Source organism: Zootoca vivipara, chromosome 3 (assembly GCF_965207765.1).
Source record: "Zootoca vivipara chromosome 3, rZooViv2.hap1.1, whole genome shotgun sequence".
NCBI classification, from domain to species: Eukaryota; Metazoa; Chordata; class Lepidosauria; order Squamata; family Lacertidae; genus Zootoca; species Zootoca vivipara.
The window spans coordinates 79,669,464-79,687,142 of record NC_142586.1 but is presented as its reverse complement, the minus strand read 5'-3'; the positions used below and the strand labels follow the sequence as shown (position 1 = coordinate 79,687,142).

Sequence of the window (17,679 nt, the reverse complement as noted above, 5' to 3'; positions counted from 1 at the left end):
GGTGCTAATAAATACTATTTTTCAACATCTTTGTGTGTGTTCTAAATGTATATTATAGTTTATGGAACCTCTCCGAAAATACAAGTCATAGGGTGAAAAAAGCCTCTCTATATGTCATCATTTGCTTCACAGACTTTATGAATTACATTTTTACTTCAGAAAACTCAGAGGTAGCCATTTTAGTCCACTGGAAAAGAAAAAAATCAAAAGCTGTCTTTGAATTCCTGTTTTTGTTTGTTTTTATTTTATTGTTATGTGGTACACCACTTAGATTTTTTAAAACATTAAGCAGTTTATAAGCACTTTTAAATTAAAAAACCCTTTTAATCATTACCAAACAGAATATCTTAAAGTAGTAAGTATTTGAATTCTCTAGAACTCTAAGTTGGGTATTAGGCAGAACAAGGGAGTACTGTATTATTATTATTATTTAAATAAAATCAAATAGTTTTTATTTATGCAGCATGCATTATGCAGGCTAAATTAATTAAGAATCTGCTAAGTACAGCACAGATTGCAGTTTGCATTGAGGGCTGCTGGATAAGAGAGTCAAAATGGTGGTTCTCCCTTAAAAAACAAACATGTTCTGCCTTGTCACAAGAGAAAATGTGATGTAATACAATAAGTAGACAATTCCATTCTCTTGGAATTAATTGCTAAAACGGAAAATCCTGGTGTTTGTAACTTGCCTGACCCATCAACAAATACTGATAGCATATAGGAAAAAACTATAAAAAAAACTAAAAATAAAATAAAATAAAATAAAAAGGAATGTCTTGGGTTGCTCTATATTGCACTTTAATACTGAAGTGAATAGGAGATTTCACACTGATTATGAAGTGCAAATAATTTCTATGTTGTTTCCCCCCAAAAAACAAAACTATGTAGAGCCCTGTGTGTTTCTCCCCTTATAGCATGAGGTATGTGAAGCCAAGATGGTCCTGTCCCTGCCAATTATTTGTAGGGATAAACTTACAAAGGAAGGAAGAAAAGTGTTTAAGGTCTCTCTGTTTCCTGCTGCATTTTAGTGTCTGTGAAACTTACAATCACTCCTATAGCCCTCTTTGGTTCTCCATGAATGCCAATGCGTGTAGCTTGTATGAGTTCAGCCTCTTAGGTCTAAAAGTGTGTTGATTATAGAAGGGAGTTTACTTAGGATGACCCTAATTCTTGTACACTTGGTTAACCCTTGCTAGCATATCATGATTTTTCTGGCAGCTGAAGGGCTCTGTCCGTCTTTGTGTTGGAAGTGATATGAGGAAATTTGCAAGTTTTGTCGGTGGCACACTCATAGGCTCAGGTGAGTGGATAATGTTGCTGTCTTGCATGTGAGCTAGCTTATCAGGGTGATCATTTAAGACCCCATCAGTGTAAGGATTTCCTCTTGTGCAACACAACTCCCCTCTCTCCTCTCCTGCCCCACTTGTGCCCCACGTCTCCAGAGGGTTGGGGGAATCCCTAGAACGAGGGGGGGAGGGGATGCTACATTGCACAAGCAGAAATCTTTATGCTGACAGAACTTTCATATAGCATGGAGGCATAATGGAGCATGGAGGCATAATGCTGGAGGCAACATATAGTTTCAGTGGTGCACAGTATTTAATTTGGGGGAGCGGGAATGACTTGGGCTCAATTCACCCATCTAGAAATAGCACTTTGGAAGCCCTTTCCCTAACGCTTCATGCATGTGGACCATAGGTACTGCAAGTAAATAAAGTACTGCTGAGAGTAAACACATTTGAAGGCACTTTCATACACTGCACCAGGTTAAGGCCCATGAAAACATGTTGGGGTTGAATCCTGGCACACAAGTAAGCTTGAGAATATGCTATTGGAACGCAGTCTCTAAACTCAGTGCAGGCTTGTTCAGCCATTACTTTAATCCCACTGTAAAACTTTCAGCACTAATGCAATGTAGAATAATTCTGTAGTTGGAATTATAACACAAGCTATTTAAGAATGGACCAGTCTGGATGTTTGAGGAGGGTCCAAGCTTGGAGTGGAACACATGCTTGGCTTACTGAAAGTCTCCCTCCCATTTAGGATTTTCAGTAGTATTGCTGCAAAAGACCCTGGCTGCAACCCTGGAGAGCTTGGGAAAGCCAGACTGAACAACGTGAACTAATGGGTCTGATGAAGCACAAGGCAGCTTCTTATGTTCACAACCCTAGGAAGCAAAAAGGGTCTACTCATGCCTTCTTTACAAGGAGAAAAATCCATAAGCAGGCTTTAGTTTCAGAAGTTAGAAAAAAAAAGTTTTATTGGGTTTGTGTAAGCTTTTACCTCCAAAGCAAATGAGATCTAGGACACCCTTTTTGTAACTTTTATTGCAAAAGGGTAGAGCAAGTTATTTTTTAAAAAAGCTCTTTAAAGTAGGTGCATGTGCAGAGAGGGGAAAGTTAAAATAATATTTACAAACTCATGTTTCATCCACAAATCCTTTGCAAATGTTTGCATTCAGCTGCATTCTTTGCACTTGTCTTTGTTGCAGAAGATGCGGAGAAATACCATGTGCAAACTGACTTTTTCAGGGAGGCGAGGCAAATTATGATGATGAGATAATAAAGTTCTAAGTCCTAATGGTGATTTAAAAATAAATCTCCAAGCCTGGATGGTGTAGACACCCAAGAGTTCTTAAAAGAACTCAGATGTGATAGTGCTGCTCTTATGTAATAATATGTAAGAGGCCTCTGGGAAATAGGCAACACACCACCACTTGTGGGGGAGGAAATCTAGGAATTTACAAGCCAAAAAGCCTAACATCTGTTCTAGGAAAACTGATGAAAAACATGAAAGATAAAACTAGCAGATACACAATCGGTAGGGAACCTTGGACCCTTCAGCTGCCGCTGAGCTTCATCTCCCATCAACCCCAACCAGCATGGTCAATACTCAAGGTTGATGGGAGCTGTGGTCCATCTAGAAAGCCAAATGCTCCTCAATACTGATATTTTGACTCACAACAAATTCTTTAAAGGCTAAGTCCTGTCAACAAGCACATAGGTGTGATCCACTACTAGACAGTAAACACTAGGGTTGCCATATTTCAAAAAGTAAAATTTCTGGCACCCGCAAAGGTGTTGAGCTTTTTTCAGGAAGACCCCAAAATTGTTGGGCTTTTGGGGGGGAGAAACCTCCCACCAAAATAGTGATTTTAAGCTTTTGGGGTTGTTTACGCTGCTGTGCCATACATCTGGGGTTTCTTTGACATTTTGCTGGCAATTTGGATGACGCCAATTTGGATGACGCCAATTTTACACCCGAAAACCTGGACATGTCAGGAATTTTCCTGACATATGGGAAGCCAAAGGCTCCTGAGTAAACTTAGCAGTCATGGGGTAAGAGAACAAGCTCTCTTGTGGAGTAGCAGCTGGTTAAAAAACAGGAAGCAGAGAGTAGGAACAAACGTCTATTTGACATCTTATGCAACACACCAAAAGCCTGCTTCAGGACCAAATTGCTGGTAAAACTATTCTTGGACCTGAGTGCTAATAGCTGTATATTACAATCAAAGAGAATTGACAGGGTCCGTTAATTGTGAAAGTTGTAAAATCAGCAGAGGGCATTTGATGCTGGTGTCCAATGATAAATACTCTGGCTCATGAGATATAGAAAAAAATAATAGATTGCCACTGATGCATTTTGTAACACATCACAGCACCAATCCTAGAAGCATCTGTAAAAACTGCAGATTCCCTCTTAGGCTGAGGCTTGATTTTAGAATCTGAAGAGATGGAAGGAATATGATGTCACTGAACTAGGCATGTGGGAAGGTCCTCTCTGAGCTTGTTCATGAAGACAGGAAGGAAACTGGTAGGAACCATATATATAATTTACTGCCTTGCTCTTTTGGTGCCAGGTTACAGACTCTGTCTGCCTGGTCTGCATTGCAACTAACTTCAGATGAACATTCTGTGATGTGTAATTAAACAATCTGTAAGCTTCAATTTGCCCCAAACTATTCTTTCAACACTTGTGCTATTATGGCCAACAAAGGAATTGTGGACAGCTGGTGTGAGTGCCACACTCCATCTTTGTTGACACTGAATTATTTTTCCCTAGAACCAAATCCTGTTTCCAAATTCTCATCTGCCCTGCTTGTTGTAGTCTCTTGTCCTTTGCTTGCTTCCTGTCCTCGTGTGTCTGCCAACAACTCTTAATTAAAGGCCAGGTTCCAAAGCACCATGGAGTATTTTAAAGCCAGCTGTTGGTTAGCCATTTACTCCCCTCTGCATCACTGGAGAGTTGAAATGGGGTGGTACCCAACAAATGCCATCTCTGTCATGCCCACTAAGTCCAGTGCCTCTGGGTTACAGCCTTAGACCTATTCTATGTGGAAATTAACTCCAAACTATAGATTTGAGTCAAGTGAATTATCTAACCAAGGGCTGTAGCCAGCTCCTCTATTGAATCAGTTTTGAAACCAGCAAGGGTGGGGGGGGGGAGATTGATCAGTCTACACCCATTATTGCCATGCATGGAGAATAGAGCTGACATTGGCTCTTAGCCACAGATGCCTTTGAGCCTCCTGGCTGGCATTGCTTGCTGGACATTTGCTCATGTAGTGATTCCTGGAGCCTGCTGCTGATTTCAGTTCCGTGGTTGCGAATTAAACTCGGTACAAATATTCTGGATGATTCTAGGAACGAATCTGTAGAGGCTGTCAAACTCGTCCACAAAGAAGGAGTGTTCTTTGTCGGGGTCAGTAGCAATGGCTTCCAGCTCATCTTGGGCAGCCCATGCAATTCCTACTGAATAGGCTATGACTCCTGAAGTGAGAAACATGAGTGCATAATGAGGTTAATGCCTTATTTGAAACAACATTGCATTCAAAGTACTGTACGGTAATATTCTAATAAGGGCCCAAAAATATCATCAGAAGTGGCGAGGTGTTTAAACTTAAATAAATGAAGCATTCCAATCCCCAGACTTGTTGATCCCCATTTCCTATTGCCTTGTTGAATGACCCCTACATGTCCTTCCCGTGTTTCAAAAATTGAAGGGCTTAATGTTTACCAAGACTAGACAAATACACTACTTTATTTTTTTATTTTTTTTATTTTTACCAAACTTGGACTTCTGGCTTGCAAAACTTAGGTGCCATATTCTAGATCCAGAGCCCCATTGTTTGGGTGCTTTATGCAAAGCTTTTTTAAAAAAAATAAATGAGGGGTTCTGGAGTAGATGGGCCTTAGTCTAATGGAACAGGACTCTTCTGTTCTTCAATGCTTTCCAGATGTTGTGGGACTCCAAATCCCATCACCCCCAGCCAGTATAAGCTGTGGTCGGGAATTATGGGAGTTGTAGTTTAGTGACATCTGGAGGGCTACAGGTTGCCTACCCCTGAAATAGGTGTTTATAGGGCCTTCTGGCTTACCATTCTGATGTGCTGCTGCAGCCGGCCCTCGGACATCATCGTAGGATCTGCCATCTGTAATAAGAATCATTATCTTCCTCTTGTTTGGTTTGGATTTGCTGAAGAGCTGATCAAAGGCGTAGTTGATGGCTGCTCCGGTGCTGGTTCCTCCGCTCCAATAGTTGATTCTCTTGATAGCGTTTAGGACATCCTGCTTCGTTCTGTGCTTGTCAAAGCCAAACTCCAGCCTCTGTTCGTAGGTGTACTGCACAGCTCCAATGCGGGTGTCTGTATCGGAAATCTCGAATTCCTTGCTGATGTTAGCGACAAATTGGAGGAGGGTGCGGAAGTTGCCAGTGCCAACGCTGCTGGACCCGTCAATGACAAATCCAATATCCGCTGCATTGAGGCAGGTCTTGCTGCATGCCAGGCGATCAGAGTCACAGACTCGCTTCACTAACTGCTGCACTACTTTGTGTAAGCTAAACCAACTGGGCACGTGGATGGAGTAGTACCCATTGGTCCTGCACACAGCCTGAAAGAGGGAAAACAAAAGCAATGAACTTCAAGAGCAGTTACATCAAAATTCATGGAGGCAACTTATTACTCTCAGTCGTTGATTTCACCTTACGACAGCTCTGCCCCTATGTATGAACCGTTTTTATGAGACAAATTGGCATTGCATCAGACTGGTAGAAAACACAGCTGAATAACACCCACCCTTATCGTTTCTTACATGTTGAGGTCTACATCCAGCTTAAAGGCAGCTAAATGGTAGACCGTTGCGTTTATACCTGTTACTCAAGTACCTGCCACATTGCAAAACTAGCATCTGAATTGACTCTACTTCTGTCAACAGGCTTAACATTCATTGCAGGCGTGTTTGCTCTCATGTCTTGAAGTTATTTCCATTTTCTAAGATACAGCTACCATTAAGTCACTATGTATGAACACAGGGCTTCTTGCCTCATTCTACCTTCCCAGCCTGGCAGTTGCACAGAGGCTTACTGTGGCTCTTCCCCCATTCAAACCTAAAGGAAATCGAGACCATCAGCCAGTCCAATTCAGTCTGGAGGCTTCCCAAGTTGAAGGCATTAAGGGGCTTTGAAGTTTGTAGGAAATGTATTTCATGGCACAGACACAGTGGAAAGTGCACAAAAGTATCTGAAATGGTGTCCAGAGGGGGAGGGGGAGAGATGTATTCTGAAGGACAGTTCTCAAAGTCCACTTTGCTTCCTGAACTTGGGCTCATTTGCCAACCTTCCAGGAAAGACTACATGCATGCCAGACTAACACCACACAGTTGAAGAGGCATTTTGTCCTGAGAACCTGACCTAGACTACATAGCTTGTGAGAATGAGTTCTAACTGAAGTGTATCCAGAACTTTTGTGTGTTTTGGAGGAAAACTGGAGGCAAGAGTACACAACGTTCAGTAAACATGATCTAACTTGATTGAGGCTTTGAAGTGAGTTGATTGCTTGGGTCTTGCAGTCCCACTCGCTGAACCTTCATAATCTGCCCTGTGTGACTCCACTGAAGAACTAAGTGTACATAGTTGCATCCTGTTTATACCGGGGATCTTGTAAACCTTTGCTGTATTGAGTCTCAATATGGTAGCTGTTGTAGCATGTGAATATTTCAAAGATAGAACTTTATAGCTATAGCTGGACGTTGTTGGAACAGAGTGGTAGCCAGTTGGCTCACTCACACTTGTGGGTGTTGGGCCTGGCAAGGATGTCTCACTTTTATATTGACTCGCCTACATGTGATGAAGAGTTCGGATCCCACTTTCCTTCAGAATCAAGAAATCTTGCCTCTTCCTTGATGCATCCCAATGTACCCCTTACCTTGTCCACAAAGTTTGTTTCAATAACATTCTGCTTTTCATTTTCATCTGGTCCTTCAATGGTGACAAAGAAAATGTTGATGCCAGATTCCCTTGCCAGCCGAGAGGCCTCTTCCACTTTATCAGTAGGCCACCCATCCACCATCACTATAGCAACATTGGGTGCACCACCTCTGTTCCCATTAGCATCCTCAAAGAAGTTTTTGTTAACAAAGGACAGCGCTCTGCCTGCAGGAAGATGGGGAGGGGGGAGTAAAAGTCATAACTTGCTGAGTAAAACAATGAAAATGAGTGTTAAAATCTCTTAGAACCTAAGTCACTGGTTGAGGATACATTTTTCTATCCACATGGAAATGGACATATGGTATATGCCCCCACCAGAGCCATGTGATGTCAAAGGGTTGCCTCACATCCAAATGTGCATAACAAAGCTGGTGCAAATCTCATTTGGGCATTCACATCCCACATCTGCATGCGATCCCTCGTCCAATAATGGAACCTGCTGTGGAATCTTCTTGTGTGTATGTGTGTGTCTGCCTTCCTTCCTTCCTTGGTCAAATGTGTCTCTAACTTCTGCCTGATATGTTTTAAAAGCCGAAAGAGGGAATAGATTTGCAATAAGGGATACTGAACTAAGGTCAGTGTTTCTTTTTCTGGGGGTACGCAGGGGTACACATACCCCTAAACATTTTGTGAATCTGCGGTAAGTTTGGCCTCATTTAAGGGCAGTATTTCAATATGAGTAGGAAAATGAGAGTACCCCTAAACATTTTTTAAAGAAAAAAAAGCACAGACTAAGGTATTGGGTATTTTAATTTCTGTTTGGAACTCTATGGTGGTTGGTGTCTCACCAATCTGCTATATCTGCACTGTGAAAGGGACAAGCTATTCAGAGAAAACTTTCAGATATTAAATCATGATTTTCTAGAAGACAATGTATTTTCCAAACTAGAGGAAGAGGAACGAGAAATGTGTGAGGACAGTTTGTGGTCTTGACCTCAATCTGCCTAGAATATCTAGCATACCAACATCTTTTGATTCTTAAACTCATTAGCTGTGGATATATTGTCCAGGATACATACCAACATTGGATAATCCTCCTTTTTGTAGTATTTTCTCTATGGCATTTTGCAGATCCTTAGAGTTTGTATAGGTCTTCAAGTTAAATTCAGTCGAAGGGTCATCACTATTCGCAAAATAAAAATGGAGCAATTTCGTTCCAGGAAAGGAAGGTCATACACAATATGGCATTAACTCCTAACACATTAACGATACTAGTTGTAATTTATAGTAATTTCTTTCAATAAGGAACCAATGTGCATGAATATTTCCTGTGTTTTCATGGAAATGTGTAAACATGCCATACACGAAATTTATTTATAAGTTAAATAAGCAGGGAGACAATATACAAGGTTGTATATTGTCTCCCTGCTTATTTAACTTATATGCAGAATTCATCATGCGAAAGGCTGGACTAGATGAATCCCAAGCAGGAATTAAGATTGCCGGAAGAAATATCAACAACCTCAGATATGCAGATGACACAACCTTGATGGCAGAAAGTGAGGAGGAATTAAAGAACCTTTTAATGAGGGTGAAAGAGGAGAGCGCAAAATATGGTCTGAAGCTGAACATCAAAAAAAACCAAGATCATGGCCACTGGTCCCATCACCTCCTGGCAAATAGAAGGGGAAGAAATGGAGGCAGTGAGAGATTTTACTTTCTTGGGCTCCTTGATCACTGCAGATGGTGACAGCAGTCACGAAATTAAAAGACGCCTGCTTCTTGGGAGAAAAGCAATGACAAACCTAGACAGCATCTTAAAAAGCAGAGACATCACCTTGCCGACAAAGGTCCGTATAGTTAAAGCTATGGTTTTCCCAGTAGTGATGTATGGAAGTGAGAGCTGGACCATAAAGAAGGCTGATCGCCGAAGAATTGATGCTTTTGAATTATGGTGCTGGAGGAGACTCTTGAGAGTCCCATGGACTGCTAGAAGATCAAACCTATCAATTCTTAAGGAAATCAGCCCTGAGTGCTCCCTGGAAGGACAGATCGTGAAGCTGAGGCTCCAATACTTTGGCCACCTCATGAGAAGAGAAGAATCCTTGGAAAAGACCCTGATGTTGGGAAAGATTGAGGGCACTAGGAGAAGGGGACGACAGAGGACAAGATGGTTGGACAGTGTTCTCGAAGCTACGAACATGAGTTTGACCAAACTACGGGAGGCAGTGCAAGACAGGAGTGCCTGGCATGCTATGGTCCATGGGGTCACGAAGAGTCGGACACGACTAAACGACTAAACACGAAACTTACATTTGTGGCTGCTTTTAAAAATCAATTATTTGACAAAAAAAAGTTTGTAGGTGGGGCAACTGCCCTTGATGGGTGAGGGGTGGGAAACCTGTGGTCTCCCCCAGTGTTGCTGGACTCACATAATCCCTGAAGTATGGGCTATTAGAGAAGTTCTCAAATTGTGGGCTACACACTCCATTCATGTGATCTGCAGAAAGGTTGTGGAACAATCAAGAATCTCTATACTTGGAAATCTTTTTCTGACAATGGAGATTAAGACTGGATTTTGACCATCATAGGATATATCAAATAAGCTAACAAGATCCTAACTTAAGATCTAGTAATATGGGATACTTATCTGCTTCAATTTGTAGGGGGGGGGGTGTATTAAGTAGTTCGCCACAGGAAGTTCCTGTGGTGTTGCTACAGATATGGAGATGAATGTTAGACAGCACAAATGTTATGAAAATACGTAATACTCTCTTACCCATACTGGATGATGCCCATAAGAGGACCAGCTGGGCCCACATCCAGGGCTTGAGCAACATCTTTGAGGAACTGTTTTTGGATCTGAAAGCGGCGCTTACCAATGCTCCAGCTGCCATCTATCAAGAAGGATAAATCAACTTTGCAATCTGAAAAAAAGAGTATAGATTACAGTAACATTGGAAGTCCTTTTGCATATATTTCGTGTTTTTCCTGTATGACATCTAAATACAAAAACACACCACGGACCATGATAACAGAGCATGTACTCAATCATTCACAGAATTTACCAAAGATTACAAAGCTTCACTTGACATAGATAACAATAACCCTACCTGGCAAGTAGAAAAGAACTAGTGTTTCTGTTTCTGTTCAGAAATAATTCTGTTTCTGTAAACGTTCCATCCACAGAGCTGGGCAAACTTCAGGACTGTTTAATCTACTTTTCTCCCCCCCCCCCAAAAAAAATACCTCAAAATTTCACCAACCAGAATTGAGTAGAAAAAGACACACATGATTAATGAACATGGTGCCTTGGAGCGCAGTATGAGATTTGAAATGTATTTTTATTACCAGAACTGAACCAAGTTTACAGTCCTTAAACCCAAAAGTTCTCTTCTCCTGGTCCACTTACTTCATTTCAGCAGGCTAATCTAGGTGGGGAAAGTTGTTTGGCTGTTGCTTTGGTTTGACAATCAGAAGTCAGAAACCCTTAACGATCTACTGCAGACTGCATCCATATCTACCAGTGGTTCCCAATCTGCCAAGGTTGCAGGTTCAATCCCTGCATGGGACAACTGCAATATTCCTGCATTGCAAGGGGTTGAGCTAGATGATCCTCAGGGTTCCTTCCAACTCTATAATTCTATGATTCTTCCTTCTACTTCTGCTATATCAGCTGATACAGGCCACCTTGAAATCACACAAACCTTCTAAAGAAAAGCTTAGCTCAGAAGGCACTTTTAGGAGTCCCCAAATACACTAAGGATACAGTCGTATAGTGCACACTAAATGGGACTAAATCCCATTTGAGACCAACTTCTCAGAAGATGTATAATAGGGTTGAGCTCTCATGTGGGCTATTTGAATACATCAGGAGCAGTCATATTCAAATCATGTCATTAAATGATTGTGTAAGATTTGACAACTTTGCAAGACTTGGACTTCAGAGGCACTTTAGACAAGCAGTTATTTATATGTGACTCATGCGGACTGAGCTACTTCAGGATGCTGGTGTGAGGTTGAATAATTCATTGCGTCTCCACAGAACAAACCCAAACTAATAAACAAAATTTTCCTTGCGTCTATAAGATGAGCATGTTGTGAGTTAGCAACAGTAGAATTTTTTCCTCTCTGCTAATTTTCTATATGCACTGTGTGTTTTATAGGAAGGAGCATTCAACTGTTCTACCCCCCTCTCACCAAGTCTCAAGTGGTACAGCCCAGCAGCAGTTTTACCACATGAAAGTTTTACCACACTGAGTGCCTCTCTTTCCTTCCTGCATTTTTGTGTGCATTGTGGTTGTATTCTCCATTCCTGCATTCTGATTTGTATAGCTATTAAAAAAACAACAATCCCCTCCCACACATACACAAAAAGTGTTCTTTAATTAGTGCTGGAACAAAAATCTCCTCCTTTATTGAAGTGGGAATTGCTATTTTGCCAGACATGGAAGTAATTCAAAGAATGATAATCTCCTTTGTGGCTTTCAGATCTGCCTCTCCAGTCTGGATATTTAAAAACTTGATTGTAGTCTTTTAAATGCACGTGTCCTCACTCATCTTGCTATTTTGGCTCCCAGAACAGTAGACAAACACCCAAAGCTAAAGGAACCTCTTCTCTCTATTTTTTTTTAATTTAAAATAACCAAATTTATTCATTCTGACCTGCAAGGAGTGTCTTCAAGAAACAGCAGTCTATTCTTCTTTTGCTCTAAGCTGCTGAGAAAACTCTCATTTCCTTGAAAGGGATCAACATTTGGATGAGCTTAAATGGCAATTAATGGGTTTTTTTCCTAGTCAAGCTTCTTGTATGGTTTTCTTTGAAACTGCTCCCACCAAGACAGGTGTGCCAATAAAGGTATACTTCACTGTGGAGGTGCCAGGCTTGTAAAAATTCCCCCTGCCCTTTACAAAACCCTTTGTAAGTGGTCTTGTTCCGAGTGTGTTCCAACTTCCTTACTCCAAATCAGGATTTATACTAAAATAAAAAAAATCCTTCAGTAGCACCTTAAAGACCAACTAACTTTAAGGTGCTACTGAAGGAATTTTTTTATTTTACTTCGACCCAGACCAACACGGCTACCTACCTGTAACCAGGATTTATACTGTGTGCTGAGATTTTTCCTGGGTCCTACATGGCATTCCTTTCATTACAAGATCCAGCAATTATTTGCGGAGAACTGTGATAAAATCTGGTGAGGCAGATACACCCACCTTGCTATTTTAGGAGGAAAATTACCACTTTCCTGCAGCTATTTAAAGGTGATTCATAAATTTTGTCCCTGAGTAGCCATAATCTAATATTGATATTGATGGCATTAAGAGCAAGAAATTGGAGGGCAAGTTTTGAGAATGAAATTAATGCCTCTGGGGCAGGGAGAGAGGATCAACATGCTTGTGGCCCATGATGGCTATGCTCTCCCTCCACAGCTGGAGTTGCGTGCTTCTGAATATCAGTTGCAGGTAGCATACGCCTGTGCTTGAGTCCTGCTTGTGAGCTTCCCCTGGGCATCTAGTTGGCCACTGTGAGAACAGGATGCTGGACTAGAAGGGCCATTGGCCTAATGGAGAAATCAGTTCTGGCACCTCTCAGGTGGATGCCATTGCCATTCTAAAACAATGAGGGAGGCATGAGTTCTGGCACCTCTCTTTCTATTAAAATGGCACTGTTCTTATGATATACTAGCTGGCCCTGCACGCGTTGCTGTGCGTTAGTCTGTCAGATGGAGGGTAATAGCCCCCTTCAGATCCCCCTGAGTCTGGCGGAGGCGGGGTTTGTGGGTGTGGGCTAGACTCCATGGGGAGGGGGGAGGAGGTGGAGGAGGAGATGTGGGAATAACACCACTTGAGGGCGCTGTTTTAGTTTGTGGAAAAGTAGGTTTTAACCTGCGCAGGTATGAGATGTGAGCAATCCGAGGTTGTGCAAACACTCGGGTAGTGGCATGGACCATTGTGTCCAAATTCCAGGACAATCGGTCAAGTGGTTTCGGAGAAAAGTGGAGCCCACAGTTTCACCTTTTTTACATTTATATATATATAGATTGCAAAAAAAAAACCGCCTACTCTTGCATATAAACTAACCCTCATTCTGATTTGCCTGGCAGAAAAACCTCCACGCTTCCCTACACCAGGGAGCATTTTCTCCAATTGTGTTTGTACTTTAAGACAGGAATGGGGAATCTAAATCACATCAGCTCCAACCAGCATAATCAATGTTCATGGATATTGGAACTGTAGTCCAACAACATGGGGAGGCCTGCAGCAGTTCAACCCCTAAATTAGGATAAAGTGTCACTTTAAATAGAATTTTTTATTGGGTCAGGAAAAAGAAACCTTACTGTATAATTATATATATATATATATATATATATATATATATAATGACTGCTCAGGTGCACATACTTGGGTTTCCCTGTGAAACTGGTTCCAGAGGTTTGGGGACCACGTCTTCCTTGGAACTGAAACCTGGAATGATCAATAATGACACAGTTGGTTATTAAATACAAAGGACATGAGATTATGACATCATATTTTTGAGGGCCTTCTCGGTAGTGGCACCCTCCCTGTGGAAAACCTTCCCTTCACATGTCAAGGAAATAAACAACTATTTGACTTTTAGAAGACATCTGAAGGCAGCCCTGTTTAGGGAAGTTTTAAATGTTTGATGTTTTAGTATGTTCTGACACGTGTGCTGTGAATCACCCAGGGTGACTGAGGAAACCCAGCCAGATGGGCAGGGTATAAATAATAAAATATGCACCACATACAACTGAGGCTGTTATAAGTGTGGTTGATTCACCTACTGATTAAAATACCGAGCCCTACTTGCTGATATAAGAGGTGTGATAATTACATGTGCCATGAGGAAACAGAAAGGAGTTCTTGTCTCGCCACAATGAACTGTAAATTACCGCCAGGTATTCTTGCACTTTGGGGCACACCACAAAATGCTAACAAGGCACTGTTCCGCACATTAGACTGTGTTTATGCTTCATGTGTGAACCGCACTGTGTCATCCTACATGTCTGACTCTTCGTGACCCCAGAGCACGCCAGGCACTCCTGTCTTCCACTGCTTCCTGCAGATTGGTCATTTTGAAACATGAACAACTCAACATGGTCCATGTGGTGTTGATCTTTAATTGAACGTTGCACCTCTAGAAAGCTGAGAATTAGATCAGCAGTTGGAAATCTTCCCCTCACAGTATGGCTTGGCTCAATCTGTGCCCTTTACCCTCCTCACCCATCCATCACTAGGTGTCATATGATACCAGGCGCTGGACAGGTAAATCCACGAGGTAAAACGGAAAAGAAGGCATTGAGAGTGTGCTCTAGCTGCACTCCTATTCTTCCTTTCCGTGGCTGGATTGGTGCTTTTTGAATTTGGTGCCGATTCACGGCTGGAAAAGAGTCGGGGGTGCATTCTCATTCTGACTTTGCAGCCGAGGCCATTGTTTGGCTGCTTCCTTTGCAGCCTGGCTTTCAGGCCACTGCTTGAATGCAATTAGATAATTATATAGTTCTTTTTAATAAAAATGCCACCCATCATGTATCACTGAGAGCTAATTGAGAAGGGAGCCCTTCTAGGTTCCCAGGCTGGCTTGAAGACTGTATTGTCAGCCCTTGGAATTGTCAGTCCTGGGAATAGTCCCTCACTCTGCCTTGGTGCTTCACTGCAAGCCAATTAAGCTTTTTCACCACTGAGTTGTCACAGCTGTCCAGGCTCATTAAATCTCCACTCAGGCAATACTTGTCACATACAAACTAAAAATAATTCTCTTTGAAGTGATAATCAGCATGCATCAAACTTAATCACTGGGCTAATTTTTTTTTTTTATTGTATTCTGCTCCCTTGGAAAATTTCCCTTTTCTCACCTCAAGCTGTGTGATGAATAATCTTGCCTGCAAATAGATATCCAGACATCCACCTGAACATTTAGGCTGTTTTTACTTTCTGTTGATGGTAATCTCTTAACATCCTGATACATGTGCTGTGATTCAACTTGGAAATGTAAACCTTTCGGCTGTTCTGACCTGTGTATAGGAATGCATTGCCTATGCAAGCCCATCCTCGCACAACAACTCTCCCACTTAAGCAAACAAGAGAGGGCAAAGCATAGCTAAAACATTATGGACTAGGACTAAGGGTGTGTTCACATGCACCAGTACTCAGTAACTGCAACATACAGTCATACCTCGGTTTAAGTACGCCTCAGTTTGAGTACTTTCAGTTTAAGTACTCAGCGGACCCGTCTGGAACGGATCAATCCACTTTCCATTACTTTCAATGGGAAAGTTTGCTTCAGGTTAAGTACGCTTCAGGTTAAGTACAGACTTCCAGAACCAATTGTGTACTTAAACCGAGGTACCACTGTAATGACTTACATAACCTGCAAGATTCATGTGATGAATCTGCTTTTGGACAGATTAAGTTAAAAATCCCTTTCTGTTTCATGTACATATGGCAGGATCCTCCATAACTTTAACCCCTCAACCTGCAGATTCATCATTCCAACCTTCTGATCACGTTTCAGCTGTGACTATCTGCTTTCTGATTTTTTAGAAAGTCTTCTTTTTTTATAGCACACAGATGCAGACCTAAATATGAAAACAAATTGCCTCTCTTGCCATAGCTTAATATAGACTATTTTCTAAAACGCAATTTTCTTTTCCTACATTCCATTTGCTCCTGTCAGGGCTTGTCAACCCTTACCTTCCCTCCACACTTTCCAGGCATGGTCCACACTTTAAAGCTCCATGTCTGAGTTTTGCTCTGAAGCTTTCCCTGCAAAAACCCACTCCTCACCACTGGATTGGCACAAATGGCAATCAGTTGGAAACCCAAACTCTGAATTGCAAAAGAGAGAGTGCTCACAACATTTCTGTGGAAGTTTATAATGTGTGTGATGATCATACGGGTAGATTTCTTGCATATAGCATGCAAATGCTTCTCATGTAAAAAGGGCCTTGTAATTTCTTCCTAATGCAGCAATTGGGGGAGCTTCTACCCTGTGGACTTAATTAGGTATTGCAATTAGGTGTGCTAATTTGGCCCTATGAGGCAGGGAAAGATGCAGCTCCAATCGAAAGCCTTAAAATGACAGAGTTGGTGATTAGGAAATGTTGCGTAATACTACCTGTGTCAAAAAGGCTTGATCCCAGTTTCCACAAGTCTGTTTCTATAGCTTCCACACACAAGAGGGGAAAAACAGTAATTACTTAGAAGTAAAAGAAGCAAAAGCAAAGCACTAACCCAAACCAATCTGAAGTTAACAGAACAAATGCTGATCCTTTAGGTGAGACCCTTTGTAAAATAAAGTATATGTCAGAATAAGCAGAAGTATATGTAAGAAGCAGCATAAATAGAGCATGACAGATCCTTCCTTAGGTGAAATATAGAGTTAAGAGACATTCTGTGCCAGAAACAAATGAAATTGTTTTGAGTTTTGATATGAACTTTTGAGGAGGGTACTTATGTGGCTTTCTTCATACTGTTTGTTCCAACAACAAAAAAGGGACAAGCCAGCTCTTGCCTGGGACTTTGGCTTGTCCCATTTCTTTTACTGGTTGTTTCTAAAAGAATGGGCTGGTGCACTATGGAATTTGCCTTTTGTGCTGTTGTTTTTTTGTCAGCCTCAATTTCCAGTGTTTGGGCAGATACTGCGATGTGAGATGGGTGATTTGTGCTAATGATGCTATTGGGGCAGTCATATGTGGCCTCCCTTTTCAATACTGTTTGCACCTGCAAATGTTTCCCCCCCCCTCTTTGCTTCATTTCCAATCACAGCATATCTTGCCACTTCCTGTTGAAATCCCATAACTTTTATACCAGAAATGTTCTGATTTATTTTTGTCCTGCATTTATTGCAATGCAGCCCCTCCGGATAGCAATAATGTGATAGATAGCTTTGGGAAACACTGCAGAACAGACCAAAGCAGGCTAAACCCACTACTAATGCACTATGATCACATCAAGAATATGTTGCAGTACAGATCTGCAATAAAACAACAGGCCCTTAGGAACAATACTTTAATCAGGACTAAAGTTTATTCTGCATATAGGAAGCTGCCTGAAAAATAAAGCAAATTGTTGGTTGTGATTCGAGACCCCCCAGCACCGTCAAAAATTGAAACACAGTGACACGAGATTTTAGTTTAAGTTATTGGGCAAAATTTAGGCCACAATTTTATTGAATAGAGAATGTGACTGGTATTGGCTTAGTCACTGGCACCATCCAAACTATATCAGACTCCTACCCACTTTCACGGGGAATCCGATAAAGGGTGAATACCGCCAGAGGGAGCACCGCCAGAGAGTCCTGACAGGCGCTCATCCCCGGTGTCCCTGTGGGGTCCTGGTATAGCCCTAGCCCCCTCCGCGAAGACCCAGGCCAACCCCTAGATTCCTTTAATGCAATACCCTTGAACATGGGGGGCGGGCACCTCACCTCTCCACCATTGCTGATCCAATGCC

At 41.8% G+C, this 17,679-nt stretch overlaps 1 protein-coding gene across 3 annotated transcripts in view; it reads right to left on the bottom strand.

Annotated features, from left to right (window-relative positions):
• Window positions 1-2,309: 2,309 nt before the first annotated feature.
• Window positions 2,310-17,679, bottom strand: part of VIT (vitrin) — a 40,887-nt gene continuing 25,517 nt past the window's right edge. For 2 of the 3 annotated variants that reach the window (XM_035108289.3, XM_088666526.1), the window contains exons 12-18: window positions 16,343-16,390; window positions 13,609-13,671; window positions 9,986-10,133; window positions 8,286-8,389; window positions 7,205-7,431; window positions 5,378-5,891; window positions 2,310-4,769 (exon numbers count right to left, since the gene is read on the bottom strand). In XM_035108289.3, the coding sequence (XP_034964180.1) occupies window positions 4,591-4,769; window positions 5,378-5,891; window positions 7,205-7,431; window positions 8,286-8,389; window positions 9,986-10,133; window positions 13,609-13,671; window positions 16,343-16,390 (1,283 nt within the window). In that variant the 3' untranslated portion in view covers window positions 2,310-4,590. The remainder of the gene's footprint in view (window positions 4,770-5,377; window positions 5,892-7,204; window positions 7,432-8,285; window positions 8,390-9,985; window positions 10,134-13,608; window positions 13,672-16,342; window positions 16,391-17,679) is intronic. The other variant, XM_088666527.1, reaches the window with a different exon arrangement.